This window comes from Danio rerio, chromosome 15 (assembly GCF_049306965.1).
Source record: "Danio rerio strain Tuebingen ecotype United States chromosome 15, GRCz12tu, whole genome shotgun sequence".
Taxonomy (NCBI): domain Eukaryota; kingdom Metazoa; phylum Chordata; class Actinopteri; order Cypriniformes; family Danionidae; genus Danio; species Danio rerio.
The window spans coordinates 45432501-45449023 of record NC_133190.1 but is presented as its reverse complement, the minus strand read 5'-3'; the positions used below and the strand labels follow the sequence as shown (position 1 = coordinate 45449023).

The 16523-nt window shown below is 37.3% G+C and overlaps 1 protein-coding gene across 3 annotated transcripts in view; it reads left to right on the top strand.

Moving 5' to 3' along the window:
* The first annotated feature begins 2758 nt into the window (after positions 1-2758).
* The window catches only part of si:ch211-181d7.2, a 14484-nt gene continuing 719 nt past the window's right edge, over positions 2759-16523 (top strand). Inside the window, exons 1-14 of one of the 3 annotated variants that reach the window (XM_073924052.1) lie at positions 2759-2812; positions 3796-3883; positions 4061-4171; positions 5290-5394; positions 5804-5914; positions 6169-6285; positions 6402-6463; positions 6551-6661; positions 8078-8191; positions 8301-10097; positions 11224-11397; positions 13439-13612; positions 13698-13865; positions 13948-14112. In XM_073924052.1, coding sequence (XP_073780153.1) covers positions 6600-6661; positions 8078-8191; positions 8301-10097; positions 11224-11397; positions 13439-13612; positions 13698-13865; positions 13948-14112 — 2654 coding nt within the window. In that variant the 5' untranslated portion in view covers positions 2759-2812; positions 3796-3883; positions 4061-4171; ... (3 more) ...; positions 6402-6463; positions 6551-6599. Of the gene's footprint in view, positions 2813-3795; positions 3884-4060; positions 4172-5289; positions 5395-5803; positions 5915-6168; positions 6286-6401; positions 6464-6550; positions 6662-8077; positions 8192-8300; positions 10098-11223; positions 11398-13438; positions 13613-13697; positions 13866-13947; positions 16340-16494 lie in introns of all 3 variants that reach the window. The other 2 variants (XM_073924051.1, XM_017351264.3) reach the window with 2 other exon arrangements.

Sequence of the window (16523 nt, the reverse complement as noted above, 5' to 3'; positions counted from 1 at the left end):
TTATACAGCTTACAGGTACATTTAAAGGTTAATAAGGTGAACTAGGCAAGTTGGGGTAATTAGGCAAGTTATTGTAAAATGATGGTTTGTTCCGTAAAATGGTTCATAAAAAATTAAAAACTGCTTTTATTCTAGCCAAAATAAAACGAGTAAGACTTTCTCCAGAAGAAAAAATATTATCAGACATACAGTGAAAATTTCCTTGCTCTGGAAACATAATTTGGGAAATATTTAAAAAAGAAAAAAAATCAAAGGGGGGGTTAATAATTCTGACTTCAACTGTATATATATATATATATATATATATATATATATATATATATATATATATATATATATATATATATATATATATATATATATATATATAAGCAAAATGTTTTTGATAACTCTGCATTTACAGGACTATGGAGCTTTCAAGTTTGAAGCTTTAAAATTGCCTTTTCAGTGCAGCTTTATGTACAGTGCTCAGCATATACTATACGAGTACACCCCTCACAAATCTCTCATTTAAATCATTATTTTCTATAGGATGCTCTACAATATAGTATTTGTGCATATACATAGGTTAGTCACATGTTTTGCATGAATTTAGATGTGTTATCTTTTTATTTGCAAAGCTGTTCAGTGACTAAAATATTATTTTAATAAATCTGTTTGATACATCAGTTTTATTCAAATGCACCAAAATCTATTAAAATCTACTTATTTATGATGAGCACTGGAGCCTATCTAAAAATGTATTTAATGTTATAGCAATGAATTCATGTATGCAGGCTGATTCATATGGTGAAAAATATAATAATTTAACAGATTTGTACTGTTTATATTTATATAATTATATTGTTACTGTTACATTAAATGTTTTCACTTGTGTCTGATAAAAAAAATTTTAAACTACTTTTTAAAAATAACAAGTAATAAAAAATATTATGGTAAGGAACATTTTATTAATAGCAATAATTCATGTGATTTGGTACATCAAATAACTATTTTTTTAAGTTAGCCTAAAATTGAAATAAAGCCTCATTAAAATATATTTTAAAACAAACTAATTAAAATTCCATAACAGCACACACTAGAACAGTGTTTCTCAACCACGTTCCTGGAGGACCTACAAAACTGGTTTTGAATGTCTCCTTTGTCTCTCTCACATATTACAGGTCGTTCAGTTTCTGCTAATGAGCTGATGATCTGAATCAGGTGTGTTTGGTTAAGGAGATATGGAAAACGTGCAGAGCTGGTGGTCCTACAGTAATGTGGTTGAGAAACACTGCTCTAGAATATCTTAAAATACTTTTTCTGTTTTTTTATCAAATGTAACCAAGTAGAAAAAATATTATTATTAATAAATAATGTACCTAGTAGACTGATAATTAAAAGCTTTTTTAAAACTCAACAAAATTTTGTATTAATTTGGCAATATTCCTTATAAAAAAGTAAAACTATTTACAGGTTTTAACAAAAATAAATGAAAACAGATATAATTACACAGTATGTTAATAGGCTGTGAATATTAAAACGAATATGAATAGTTATGACAGCCGAATTATGATTTTTAATTGGCTAAAATTCCATTTAAAAACCGCAAATTATTAAACAAACATAAACATACCAGGAAGACAATGAAGATGGATACGAATATGAATAAATATGACAATTTTGGAGTTCCTCGCCTTGTAATTTGCTAAAGTCTGTTCTGTTTTTATCCCAAAACAGAAAACGGATACCCAGCAGCGCCTTGAACGTGCACAAACTTTACCGCATAACACCGAGTAAACGTCCGCTACAAGTTAAAGCACAGTATAGGACACTCCCAATTTTAAGCACTTACTGAACCGCAGTTATTTACTAAAAAATACACTTTAATGCTTGTTTCTTCAGATTTTAGACCAGATGGTCATGTAAAAAAACTTAAGTAATGAAAAAGGAATCCGCAAAAAACGTACAAGTTATTCGACCCGCATGTACTTATCATCATAAATGTTTTTGATAAGTTATTTTCCCAGCGAATCCATATTATTATAATTATTTGTCACTTCCACTGGTGCGTGTTTAATCTAGCCTTTTAAACCGCGTTAATCTCCCACAAACATCTATAAAAGTATACTCGTATAAAAGCCGCTGATGGTGGAATGGTTTATTCCATGTTGTTCTCACTGAGCAGGCGCAGTGTTGCCAGATTGGGCAGTTTTAAAGAAAATGACATTGGTGGGTTGGCAAAATGCGGGCGGTTTAAAACGTAAATGTTATATGCAACTTATTTAACTAAACATAATTCTGTGCTCCTACTTCATTCAGTGACCAGTGCATAGCGCAAACTGCGTGGGCTCACCCGCAAGCGGGGCTGAAGGGAATTAACGTTAGTTGTATCAAAATCTGACTCCCTGGACAAATCTGACTTCCCTGCGCGTGCACACCCATAGCACAGCGCCCTGCAGTGACAGAGGTTTATCACTGTGACACCTGTATCATTTTTCACTGATTTTTTCCCCCGCAACTGACAGCAGGAACCAACATAGAAGCATTGTCAGATTGACAAACAGCACCTAATTATGTTCAAAAGAATTTAAAACAGCAAATGGCACAAGTTTATACCCCATTTCGAAAGAGTAAGAGGGGGCAGTGTTTCGTTGTGATCCGGTTATCTTGTAGTTTTGTGACAGTTCAAGTAGTTTAATTTAGAGTTTAATAATTTAATATTTTGGGTGGGTTTTGGGAAGAAAAAAGTTAGCTATATCTGGCAACACTGAGAGATAGGAGCCATTTCCCCAACAAACTGCGTCACGTAACATTAGCTATTGCATAAAATGTAAGTATCGTATTTTATTTAATGACTATTACAAAAACATAACTTATTGTTACCTTGTTAGATATAGATAACGTTAGCGGAAAGCGGGGGTCGAGTGTTGGGTTTTATATCATTTTCACTCACCTTCAATAAAAATCTACAAACTGCGATTAATTGCTGCGTTTTTTAGACCGTTGTTATTACTCAATCCCATGTTATACATGTCTTTGTTTTGTTTTTGTAGTTGCTATGCCATAATCTTAATATAGAACAAAATAAAGAGAAAATAATTTGACATTCGAAAGTCAATCAAATAAAATAATATTTAGTTATATTTAGCTAATAACTAAAACGATATAATAAAACCCCAAAGTTACTGTATTAGTAGTTACTGTATTTTCAACACGGTCGAATTTGAGAAGAGGCGTCGAGTTGTTGTTGCTATACGTTTGCGGCCGGAAGTTAACGCGAATTATTTCTATTATTTATTAAATTTCTCATTTGTTGTATTTTATTAACGTCTACCCCCACCCCAACCCTAAACCCAACCGTCACAGTAATGTAAAAACTGTAGTTGTACCGAGTATTAGTTATGTTATCTAAATTACCCAATAAAATGTATTTTTTAACGCCTACCCCAACCCTAAACCCAACCCTCCCAGTACTGTAAAAATATTAATTATTGTTTTACAGTGTCATAAAAAATGCTGTTTTATTAATGTGCACACTCACTTCCGTCGCATATCCGATCTAGACTTTACCAGTTGTTTTCTTCTTTAGAGGAAAAAAAACTTGGATCATACTAAGTGAACCCTAGTAGTGGGGGTGTAGATTAAATAGTATACCCATAACCAAGTGATGTCTACATGTTCGTGTAATATGTACGCACTGAATTTGAATTTACTCAGCATTTATAAATTATTTTAAGTTTACAAACATGTATAAATATAGATTAATTACTCCGATATTGACTCTTAACCAATGTTTCTGTCACTTACATTCAGAGTCGCTGAAGATTAGACGAACCAGTGGTGCTCATGACAACACAATGAGTCACAAACAAACGTTGAAATATTTTTCTCCAGTATGCAGGTACTCATTATATATATATATATATATATATATATATATATATATATATATATATATATATATATATATATATATATATATATATATATATATACATAAATGTTCTCTCAGTTTAATTAAGAATAACTAATTATCAAAATGTAACATGTGACCCTACCTTATTTGCTGTAATTACAGTTCAGTCCAGCAGGAGAGATCAGATTCAGCAGAGCCCAGCAGTGTGTCCGTTAAGAGTCACTGGTCTATAGATCCTCCACCACAAATGACAGAAAGAAGGGACAGTCTCAGGTACACCTTTGTTTATGGTATTTATCTCTTTTATATATATATATATATACACACACACACACACACACACACACCGGCCACTTTATTAGGTACACCTGTCCAATTGCTCGTTAATTTAACCTTCTAATCAGCCAATCACATGGCAGTAACGCAAAGCATTTAGGCATGTAGACATCGTTGAGACGATCTGCTGCAGTTCAAACCGAGCATTAGAATGGGGAAGAAATGTTATTTAAGTGTCTTTGAACATGGCATGGTTGTTGATGCCAGACAGGCTGGTCTGAGTATTTCAGAAACTGCTGATCTACTGGGATTTTCATACACAACCATCTCTAAGGTTTACAACGAATGGTCCGAAAAAGAGAAAATATCCAGTGAGCGGCAGTTCTGTGGGCGGATGGTAGGGTCAGAAATTGTTATCAACAACATGAAAGCATGGATCCATCCTGCCTTGTATCAATGGTTTAGGCTGCTGCTGGTGGTGTAATGGTGTGGGGGATATTTTCTTGGCACACTTTTGGCCCATTCGTACCAATTGAGCATGGTGTCAACACCACAGCCTACCTGAGTACTGTTTTTGACTATGTCCATCCCTTTATGACCTAACTGTACCCATCTGCTGATGGCTACTTCCAGCAGGATAACGCACCATGTCATAAACCACAAATCCTCTCAGACTGGTTTCTTAAACATGACAATGAGTTCACTGTACTTAAATGGCCTCCACAGTCACCAGAACTCAATCCAATAGAGCACCTTTGGGATGTGGTGGAACAGGAGCTTGGCATCATGGATGTGCAGTGCAGCTGACAAATCTGCCGTAACTGCATGATGCTATCATGTCAATTTGGACTCAATTTCCAGTACCTTGTTGAATCTATACCACAAAGGATTAAGGCAGTTCTGAAGGCAAAAGGAGGTCCAATCCGGTACTAGTAAGCTGTACCTAATAAAGTGGCCAGTGAGTTGTGTGTGTGTGTGTGTGTGTATGTATATATATGTATATATGTATATATATATATATATATATATATATATATATATATATATATATATATATATATATATATATATATATTAAAAGTAATTAGACTGAAATGTAACCTCTTCTTTTTCAGCTTAGCTCTGCAGGAAAGATCAGATTCACCAGAGCCCAGTCATGTGTCCATGAAGAGTGACTGGTCTATAGATCCTCCACCACAAATGAAAGAGGAAAATAGGAGGTACACAATTGCTTATGGTATTGACCTATGATGGTTTGTTCTGGTCTGATAAAGTCGACAACAATACAATTTTTTTTTTTTTTTTTTTATAAATAATTCATCAATTTAATTAGGACTAGTTCACTACCAGAAATATTTTTTAGTTTACTTACCCCCCTTTCATCCAAAATAAATTAATTAATTACTTGTTGTCCTTTAATATATACATAAACAGTTTTAAATTGATTGTGTGTAACATTAAGAGCAATGCAATTAAAATTCTTAACCATGGTCATCGAATTGACCACAAGGCAATGTGTAGGTTAACTTCATAGCATTAGAAATCAGCTGAATTCTGTTCAAGTGATAACATCGTAAAACATGAATACAGTGACTTGATGCATTTAATGTAATCTGTGTTCTGTTTCAGTTTGGTTCAGCAAGAGAGATCACCAAAATCCAGCTGTGTGTCTATGAAGAGAGACTGGTCTATAGATCCTCCACCACAAATGAATGATGAAGACGGACAAAAACGTCTGAGGTACCGAATTGCTTGATATTACAGGGGATTTTCTGGTCTCTCTCAGACACATTCTATTTTATAAACCGGCAGAAAGTCTAAAACTCTAAATCGCACTGTAAATGTTAATTATGAAACAATATATAATCTCAAACTGGGTGGCTAAAATGTATAACTTCAAGTTGGAAATAAATCTGTAGGTGCAGCTTTGCTTTATCACAGTCAAGGATGAATACAGTAATTTAATAAATAAAACAATCTCTGTTCTGTTTTAGTTTGGTTCAGCAGGAGAGATCAGATTCAGCTGAGCCCAGTCTTGTGTCCATGAAGAGTGACTGGTCTATAGATCCTCCACCACAAATGAAGGATGGAGACAGACAAAAGAGTCTCAGGTACACAATTGCTTGGTATTTTTGTGGTCTCTCACAGACACAATCATTTATAAACCGGCAGAAACTGTAACACTGTGATTCTAACTGTAATTGTCAATTAAACTACAATATATAAGGAACGATCTCAAAGTGGATGGATAAAAACTTCAAGTTGTTTCAACCTGGAAGAAATCTGCAGGTGCAGCTTTCTTTCTCGTGGTTTCTTATCATTTGCAAGGATGAATACAGTAACTTAATGAATAAAACAATCTCTGTTGTGTTTTAGTTTGGTTCAGCAGGAGAGATCAGATTCACCAGAGCCCAGTCATGTGACCATGAAGAGTAACTGGTCTATTGATCCTCCACCACAAATGACAGACAGAAGGGACAGTCTCAGGTACACATTTGCTTGTGCTAGAAACCCTTCAGGGTCTCTCCTGGTTTCCTAATGGTTTTATAAAATGGCAACATCAGTAATATGTTTGTTTTAACTATTAACATCCCAGTAGCAATGGTTTATAGCAGGGAAATTAACATTAACAAAAAATAATACATTTTGTGATAAATGTACTGTTTATTGTTTGTTTATGTTATGGCCCATTTCCACTGACTGGTACAGTATGGTGCGGTACCGGTCACCTTTATCAGGCTTGCGTTTCAAAGTAAAGCTGTACGGGTCGTTCATATATCACATGAGAAGCACTTCTCACAAAACAGATGCTTTACACACATAAATACTTGTGTATAAATGTTTATTACTATTTTTTTCTATGAACAGGATTTGATTATAACTGCAGATCAATGACAGTGCAAAACAGCCTACTGTAACATCTGCAATTATATAAAATAAATATATAAATGCAACATATATGAACACATACAGACCCTTACAGTCTCCGATATGTTACCAATTACAGAAAAATTACACACAGCATACATTTAGTCCTTATTTGAATTTAAAAACAACACGCAACATACAGCCCACAGTCAGAGCAAACCTCACACATGTGTCTTTAATCTTCAGCAGCACATGTAACCTCTGTTATAGAGTAACTTCGTCATTCCAAGTTGATAATAGTCCAAAAGGCGATAATAAACATGGCAGTTTGTTCATGATTCAGGTTGCTGAAACAATTTGCTCCTTTGTTTTGTCTGGCTTTTCCTTTGTTTTTTCACGCTTCACTCTCAAGTTTATACTTTTCTGAAAGGATCGTATGTTGGAAGCGCTTCAATAATCATGCGCACGGTATTATCATCAGCTCAAGAAGTTCCTTATTTCAAATATAGAAATGCACATGAGCAATTGCAAATAACCGCTCGCACTTTTAGACAGCTTTGTAAAACAAAAACAGGACACGGAAAATTCTGCTCTTCTTGGCTTTGTGGCTGTTCATCAAGACAACAACAAGGTTTGTTTGCGCTCGGGTCGACCATGGCCTGTTATTATTTGCATATAGTATTATGATGTAATGTCTAGGCTGTGTATTTAAAACATGGCTGTTCCTTTGTTTTTATTCAGGCTAGCTCCACGAGCGATTGATGCATCTCTGTAAACCAATAGTGTTTGGTACCCTTTAGTACTGCTAGGTACTCTTTGCAAAGGATAACCAAAAAGTGGTACGACATGGTTCACTTTTAGGTACTTTTTGACAGTGGAAACGGCCATAAAAGCGTACCGAACTGAACTGTACCATACCTTACCACTCAGTGGAAACGGGCTATTAGTAATGTATTGGCTAATGGATCAATATTTGAAGTGTTAACCTATTTATAATTAAAGTGCCTGCTTATCAATTTACAATATGCTGTAAAGGCAAATCCCGCGACCCAGACCTGGTGCAGAAGAACCCATCAGTAAGAAAATGAAATATGACGAGTCTGTGATTAAATCACAAGAATGTATGGAAAACCCATCTCTCATCTTCAGGTAAAATGCGTAGTTTCGATTAATAAGCAGTGACACAATCTATGAGTTCTTCTGTTGATTTTTACATGTTCCTGTTTAACTGTAATAATGTGGTATATTAATTTTTCAGCCATGAAGTCAACACGTTCAGAGTAAATCTACTAAAGAAGTTTCAGTGTCTGTATGAGGGAATGGTGACGCAAGATAACCCAGCACTCCTGAATGAGATCTACACAGAGCTCTACATCACAGAGAGTGAGAGTGGAGAGATCAGTAATGAGCATGAGGTGAGACAGATTGAGACACAATCCAGGAGATCAACAACAGAGGACACAGCGATCAAATGCAGAGACATCTTTACACCTTTACCTGGACAAGACAAAGCCATCAGAACTGTGCTGACGAAGGGAGTCGCTGGCATTGGAAAAACAGTCTCTGTGCAGAAGTTCATCCTGGACTGGGCTGAAGAGAAGGAGAATCAGGACGTCCAGCTCATATTTCCACTTCCTTTCAGAGAGATCAATCTGATGAAGGACAAAACACTCAGTCTGTCAGATCTTCTGCAGCTCTTTTTCCCTGAAACAAAAGAAATTGACATTTTTAGTGACAAATATAAAATATTGTTCATCTTTGATGGTCTGGACGAGTGTCGTCTTCTCTTAAATTTTAAAAGCAATGAGATTCTACAACATGTGACCAAAACATCATCAGTGGACGTGCTGCTGACGAACCTGATTGTGGGGAATCTGCTTCCCTCTGCCCTCATCTGGATCACCTCCAGACCAGCAGCAGCAGATCTCGTCCCCTCTGAGTGTGTCCATCGAGTGACAGAGGTACGAGGCTTCAACGACCCTCAGAAGGAGGAATACTTCAGCAAGAGAATCAGTGATCAGAGTCTGGCCAATACAATCATCTCACACCTGAAGTCCTCCAGGAGCCTCTACATCATGTGCCACATCCCAGTGTTCTGCTGGATCTCAGCCACTGTTCTAGAGAAGATGTTGAGTGAAGCAGAGACTGCAGAGATTCCCAAGACTCTCACTCAGATGTACACACACTTCCTGATGGCACAGATCAACACCAAAGACATGAAGTATACTGGAAAAAAAGACAAAGACATGATCTTCAAACTGGGGAAACTGGCGTATGAGCAGCTGGAAAGAGGCAATGTGATCTTCTATGAAGAAGACCTGAGAGAGTGTGGCATTGATGTGGCAGAAGCTTCAGTTTACTCAGGATTGTGCACTCAGATCTTCAGAGAGGAGTTTGGCTTGTATCAGGGGAAAGTCTTCAGCTTTATTCATCTGAGTGTTCAGGAACATCTAGCAGCTCTATATGTGCACCTCTTATTCACAAACCACAACAGAAATGTGTTTGAGCAAATGACCAAAAAGACTTCCAAAACTTTAGATATTTTGGATTGCTTTCACAGTAATTCACCAGAAAATGTTTTATTATCTGAGCTGCATCAGAAAGCTGTGGATGAGGCTCTACAGAGTAAAAATGGACACCTGGATCTTTTCCTGCGGTTTCTTCTGGGTCTGTCATTGGAGTCTAATCAGATTCTCCTACAGGAACTAATGATAAAATTCAGAAGCAGCTCAGACAGCAGTGAAAAAACAGTTGAGTACATCAAGAAAAGGATCAATAACATTTGCCTTCCAGAGAAATCCATCAATCTGTTTTACTGTCTGAATGAACTGGGGGATCATTCACTAGTGAAAGAAATACAACAGTACATGGATTATGGAACACTGGCTGAAACCAAAATCTCATGTGGTCAGTGGTCAGCTTTAGTGTTCATTTTATTGACAGTAGAGCAAGCAATGGATGTGTTTGAGTTGAATAAATTTATTGGATTGAAAAAATCCTCTGATGAGGTTCTTCGGAAACTCCTGCCAGTGATTAAAAAATCCAGATCAGCAATGTAAGTAGCACATTTGATCACTACACTATTAAAACATATTGCATCTATGTGAACTAAGTGATGACCTGTATTTCCATCGACTAAGTAACAGACAACCATATCCATATCACACACACACACATTCTTAAATGGGCTAATAATTTTGTCCCAAAAGTGTTTTTTTTTTTTTTTTTATTAAAAACTGCTTTTATTCTAGCTGGAAAAAAAATACTTTTTTTCAGGAGAAAAAATATTATCAGACATACTGTGAAAAATTTCTTTGCTCTGTTAAACATCATTTGGGAAATATTTAAAAAATAAAAAAAAATAATAAAAAGGGGGCTAATAATTCTGACTTCAACTGTGTATGTATGTATATATATATATATATATATATATATATATATATATATATATATATATATGATTGGATTAAGGCAGCTAAGAATATTTGCACTATAATATGTGACCCTGGACCACAACACCAAGGGTCTATTTTTGGACATTGAGATTTATACATAACCTAAAAGCTAAATAAGGATCACATCCATTAATGTATGTAAGGTTTGTTATGATAAGGCAATATTTGGCAAAGATATTTGAAATTCTGTAAACTGAGGTTTCAAAAATGATAAAATACTGCGAAAGATTGCCTAAATTAAGCTTTTATCTATGCACATTACTAATCAGCAATTGAGTTTTGATATATTTACAATAAGCAATTTACTAAATAACTTTGTGTAATATTATCTCATAATATTCAAATCATTTTTGGCATAAAAAATCTCAATATCAATTCGATGCAAAGTATTTTTTGGCTATTTCCTGAAATATACCTGTGCAACATAAGACAGGGTCCATATATCCAGGGTCACACATTACTGTTATTTTAGACAATATTATTACAATTATAAATATTTATTAGTATTAGCACAATTATAAATATTTATTAGTATCCCCTGTAATACATTTTTGCATTCCTGGAAAAGTAAATGTATAATAACTTTGACAGACAAGGAAAATTAACCCCATTGGACCATTGCATAACAACTCAGGATAGCCATAACTTCTGTATTTTAACTTATAATACATAAACTTGTTTTTTAACTAAAATTTGTAGTAAATGATGTTGTCAATCTCTCAACAGCATGGACGACTGCAACATCACGGCTGAAGGTTGTGCTTATTTGGCTTCAGCTCTTGGATCAAACCCCTCATATCTAAGAGAACTGGATCTGTCTGCAAATAAACTACAAGATTCAGGAATAAAAAAATTATCTAAAGGACTTCAGGATTCTCATTGTAAACTGGAGAAACTGAAGTAAGATTTTCTCTTGATGTTTTATGCCTGTTTAAAGAATGATCTATTATGAATTGTAAAACGTCATAATTTGGTCCCCTACAACAGGCGGCTGTACATGAAATGTCTTTCCTTGTCTTAAAATTTGCATTTATTTTTACCTAAATATCCCAACGACTCCCATATATTTGTTCAACAATTAATTTTTACAACCCCCTCCTCTGTGTGATACTAATCTGTGGTGATTGGTCCAATGCAACAGCCACAGCCATATCACCCTGCATTCCAAGACCGTTTTCTCACTGAAGCTAAGCAGAGCTGAGCCTGGTCAGTACCTGGATAGGAGACCACATGGGAAAATTAGGTTGCTGTTGGAAGTAATGAGCAGGGGGTGCTCAATCTGTGGTCTGTGTGAGTCCTAATGCCCCAGTATACTGAAGGGGAACTATACTGTCAGTGAGTGCTGTCTTTCAAGTGAGACGTTAAACTGAAGTCCTGACTCTCTGCGGTCATCAAAAATCCCATGGCACTTCTTGTAAAGAGTTTAACCCCGGTGTCCTGGCTAAATTCGCTCCCTCAGCCCTTACCCATCATGGCCTACCAATCATCTTCATCCATTGAATGGGCTCTTTCACTTTCTCTCCACTCCACCTATAGCTGGTGTGTGGTGAGCGCACTGGCGCCATTGTCCAGTGGCTGCCGTCGCATCATCCAAGTGGTGGTGATGGTGTGGAGAGTCCGACATTCAACTGAAGAACGTGGGGTGGGGGGTGTTTGGGCGATTGTGAAAAACGGGGTGTGTGTTTGCAACGTCGCAATTGAAGAGTGGTTGATAGGGGATGTTTGGGCTATTGTGACTTAAGCAGGTCGCACACCAGAAGCGCCGTGAGACGGTGCGCACATGACAGTTTAAAGCATCACACACCAGACGTGCACATTCGCATGATATTTAACATGGAACTAATCAGTTGGTGCTCTGTGGCGCGGCTGAAATATGAACTGCGTCTTGAGTTGTGGCCGGGTGCCGCCGACTTGCGGCGCCGATGTTTGTACGCTGATAGAAACCTATGTTTAGAATTCTAAAATGCATGGCGCTGTGTGACGCTGCGCGGTATGCTGCCGAGTGGTGCTTCTGGTGTGCAACCTGCTTTAAGTGAAGAGCGAGGGGTGGGGGGGTGTTTGGGCGATTGCGACTTCGTAAGTGAAGAGCAGGGGGTGGGGGATGTATGGGCAATTGCGACATCGCAAGTGAAGAATGGGGTATGTGGGGTGTGTGATTGCAACATCGCAATTAATAAGTGGGGAATGGGGGTTGTTTGGGCGATTGTGACTTCGTAAGTGAAGATCGGGGGGTGGGAGATGTTTGGGCAATTGCAACATCGGAAGTGAAGAGCGGGGGGTGTTTGGGCGATTGCGACATCGCAAGTAGGGGGTGGGGGGTTGGGCAGTTGCGACGTTGCAAGTGAAGAACGGGGGTGTTTGGGCGATGGCAACGTGAGTGAAGAGTTGGGGGAGGATTTGGGTTGGGGATGATTGCGATGTCGCAACTCGCAAGTGAAGAGTGGGGGGTGTTTGGGCGAATGCAACTTTGTAAGTGAAGAGCAGGGGGTGGAGCAGTTTGGAATTGCAATGTTGTAAGTCTGGAGCCCCCTTGCAAGACATCTCTGGGCCCCTAAATTGCCTGGGCACTATGCCCTCTGTCGCCACTCCTACTTCGATTTTGCGATGCCCCTTTGTGTCAGGATAGTGGCTGATTCAAAAACAAGATAAACATCCTATGCTAATGAGGGAGAGATGGTCACAAGTGGGTGGGGCTTTCCCCCTCTGAGGACACGTACAAAGGGAGAATGTCAAAGTGTTTCTGCAGACTGTTTTTATCAAGTGTGATTATGAAAAATAGAATGAATTAATTGTTACTTTTAAAAGCTGGTTACTGTATATTCACAAACTGCTGCCACACAGCTGTGTTTAAACCCCTACTAAAAGTGATTTTTGCATAATAGGTCCTCTTTAGGACTGAAATGTATTTAATGATGTTTATGATGACTTTTATTTTTGCCAGTCTTTACCATTGTGGTGTCACAAATGAAGGTTGTGCTGCTCTGGCATCAGCACTGAAATCAAACCCTGAACATCTGAGAGATCTGAATCTGAGTGAAAATAAAATCGGAAATTTGGGACTCACGTGCCTTTCTGAAATACTGAAAAATTCTCTCTGTAAACTGGAGATATTGAGGTAAGATCCCGATTAGCAATATTAATCCCATTTATATTTATGACTGAAAATAGTGCACAATCTTTTAAAAAAATGTTCTTCATAGGTTGTGTCAGTGTGGAATCACAGATTGCACAGATTTGGCTTCAGCTCTGATATCAAACCCAGAACACCTGAGAGAGCTGGAATTGTCTCTGAATAAAATAGGAGACTCTGGAGTGACTGCTCTCTGTGCTGCATTTGAAGATCCCCGCTTCAAGTTGGAGAAACTGGGGTATCCTGATCTGAAGGACATGATATACTGGTGTTTTCTCTGTAATGAGGATTCTGTTAAATGATATTTTTGTTCACTGCAGGTTGAGTGGTTGTGGTCTCACAGATGAAGGTTGTGCTGCTCTGACGTCAGCTCTCAGATCAAACCATGAACACCTGAGAGATCTAGATCTGAGTGGGAATAAAGTAGACAAAGAAGTCAAAGGTTCAATTCTACAGCGCATTTTGGAAAAACTGAATAATATTCAGTGAGTCATACGTTTTAGATAAATTAAAAATATAATTTGTTTGAGTATATGTTAAAGATGTTAAAGAGCCCCTATTATGCATTAAAAGAGGTCATATTTTGGTTTTGGGGTCTCCAACAACAGGCCGATATGCATGCAAGGTCCAAAAACACTTTCATTGTCTCATAGTATGCATTTATTTTTACCTAATTATCCCAACGACTCCCAGATGATTTGTTTAGCGATTCATTTGTTATCAAAACCCTCCTTAGCGCAATGCTAATCTGCGCTTTTTTGTCTGATGACCCAGTCTATTGCGATTAGTCGACATATCAACATTGTTGAAGTAGTCAGAGTGCAGAGTATAAGTGTGAGCCCATTAAAGCAATGCAGTTAAACACCAGCACATTGCTCAATTCTTAGCCATAAGTAAAAACAGGGACACACATTCAGCATTAATCCAAACAACGGCAAAAGCTGAACTATTTTGAAACCTGACTGCTACATGTGTGCAGGAACAGCTGATGGTGGCAACAGCAACGACAAATAGCAGAGGATCACGAGTTCACAAACGCATTTAAATTCATAAACAAATTGGCACTTGGACACGTTTTTAGTGTAGTTTTAGATGTGATATGAGAATATACAGAGTTAACCTGATAAGAGTACAAGCTGCATTGAGCAGTTACAAGTAACAAAACACAATTAAATAGATCATTTGCAAGCTCGAAAAAACAAGGAGGCAACCATTTGTGAAATGGAGCAAGGAACTGATCCATGAATTATGTACTGTTAAGTTCATGTCAAGCTCTGACAAAGTCCCACACATCAATAGTCTTTTCTGATCTTTCTTTAACAAAAAGCAGACGAATCCCCTGTTGGAAGCATGTAGATTGCTGAAGCACTCGTCAGAAAAATGACGAGAACACAGCACAAGGCTGGGGCTATAATGCTGAGGTATTTTTGCAAAAATAAACTTCAACCACTGACTCTTCACAGCGTCATCACATGTTTGGGTAGGGAAAATAACACTAACTTTCCCCCACTGCAAAAAATGCTTTTCTTACTTAGATTTTTTTGTCTTGTTTCTAGTCCAAATATCTAAAAATTCTTATGTCAGGAAGTATTTTCTAGGCAAGCAAAATATTTTGTCTTTTCTTCAGAAATAATATTCCAAAATTAAGTTAGTTTTTTCTTAAAACAAGCAAAATAGTCTGCCAATAGGGTAAGCAAAATAATCTTGTTTTTCCTTTTGACATGAGATTATTTTGCTTGTTTTAAAACAAGACAATATGTTTTGCTTGTCTTAAAAATTCTTCTTGATTTTAAGAATGTTTAGATATTTGGACTAGAAACAAGACAAAAAATCTTAGTAAGAAAATCCTTTTTTGCAGTGCTCACACTTCAGAGCACAGTGTGTTGCGACACAATTAAACTGGGGTCTGCTACAGTGTTCTTCTTTTTCTGTGCTAGTGTTTGTGGACAGGGGCGCAGGTTTAAATTTTCCTGGGTCTGCGCGTGCAACAAATGAGCATGGCTTGAGTTCTGTATTGACGTTACGCTGACACGGCTAAAGACGAGCTAAACACACTGACTCGTTATCAAGACGATTCATTTGAACCACTACGAGTCGACCCTTTTATAGATGAATCAGTAGTTTTAAACACGGTGCACTTTCAGCTTTCACTTTTTTAGCTGGATATTTCACTTAGAGCTGTGTTACACTACATGGAAATCATTTTCAAAAACCCATAATAGAGGCTCTTTAAAACTATTAAATTAAAGGTTGATTTAAAAAATGTAGAAAAAATAACCTAATAAATAGAAATATTAAGAAAATTGGGGTGGCTCAGTGGGTTGCGCTGTCACCTCACAGCAAGAAGGTTGCTGGTTTGAGTCTCGGCTGGGTCAATTGGCATTTCTGTGTGGAGTTTGCATGTTCTCCACGTGTTGCCATGGGTTTTTCCGGGTGCTCTGGTTTCCCCCACAGTTCAAACACATGCACTATAGGTGAATTGGGTAAGCTAAATTGTCTGTAGTGTTTGAGTGTGTGTGAATGAGTGTGTGTGGGTGTTTCCCAGCGATGGGTTGCAGCTGGAAGGGCATCCACTGTGTAAAACATATGCTATATAAGTTGGCAGTTCATTCCGCTGTGGTGACCCCTGATGAATAAAGGGACTAAGCTGAAAAGAAAATGAATGATTGTTTTAATAGTAAATGGAAATGTACTAAATATTTTCCTAGAGCAGTGGTCACCAAACTTGTTCCTGGAGGGCCGGTGTCCTGCAGATTTTTGTTCCAACCCTAATCAAACACACCTGAACAAGCTAATCAAGGTCTTACTTGGTATACTTGAAACATCCAGGCAGGTGCATTGAGGCAAGTTGGAGCTAAACTCTGCAGGGACACCGGCCCTCCAGGACCGAGATTGG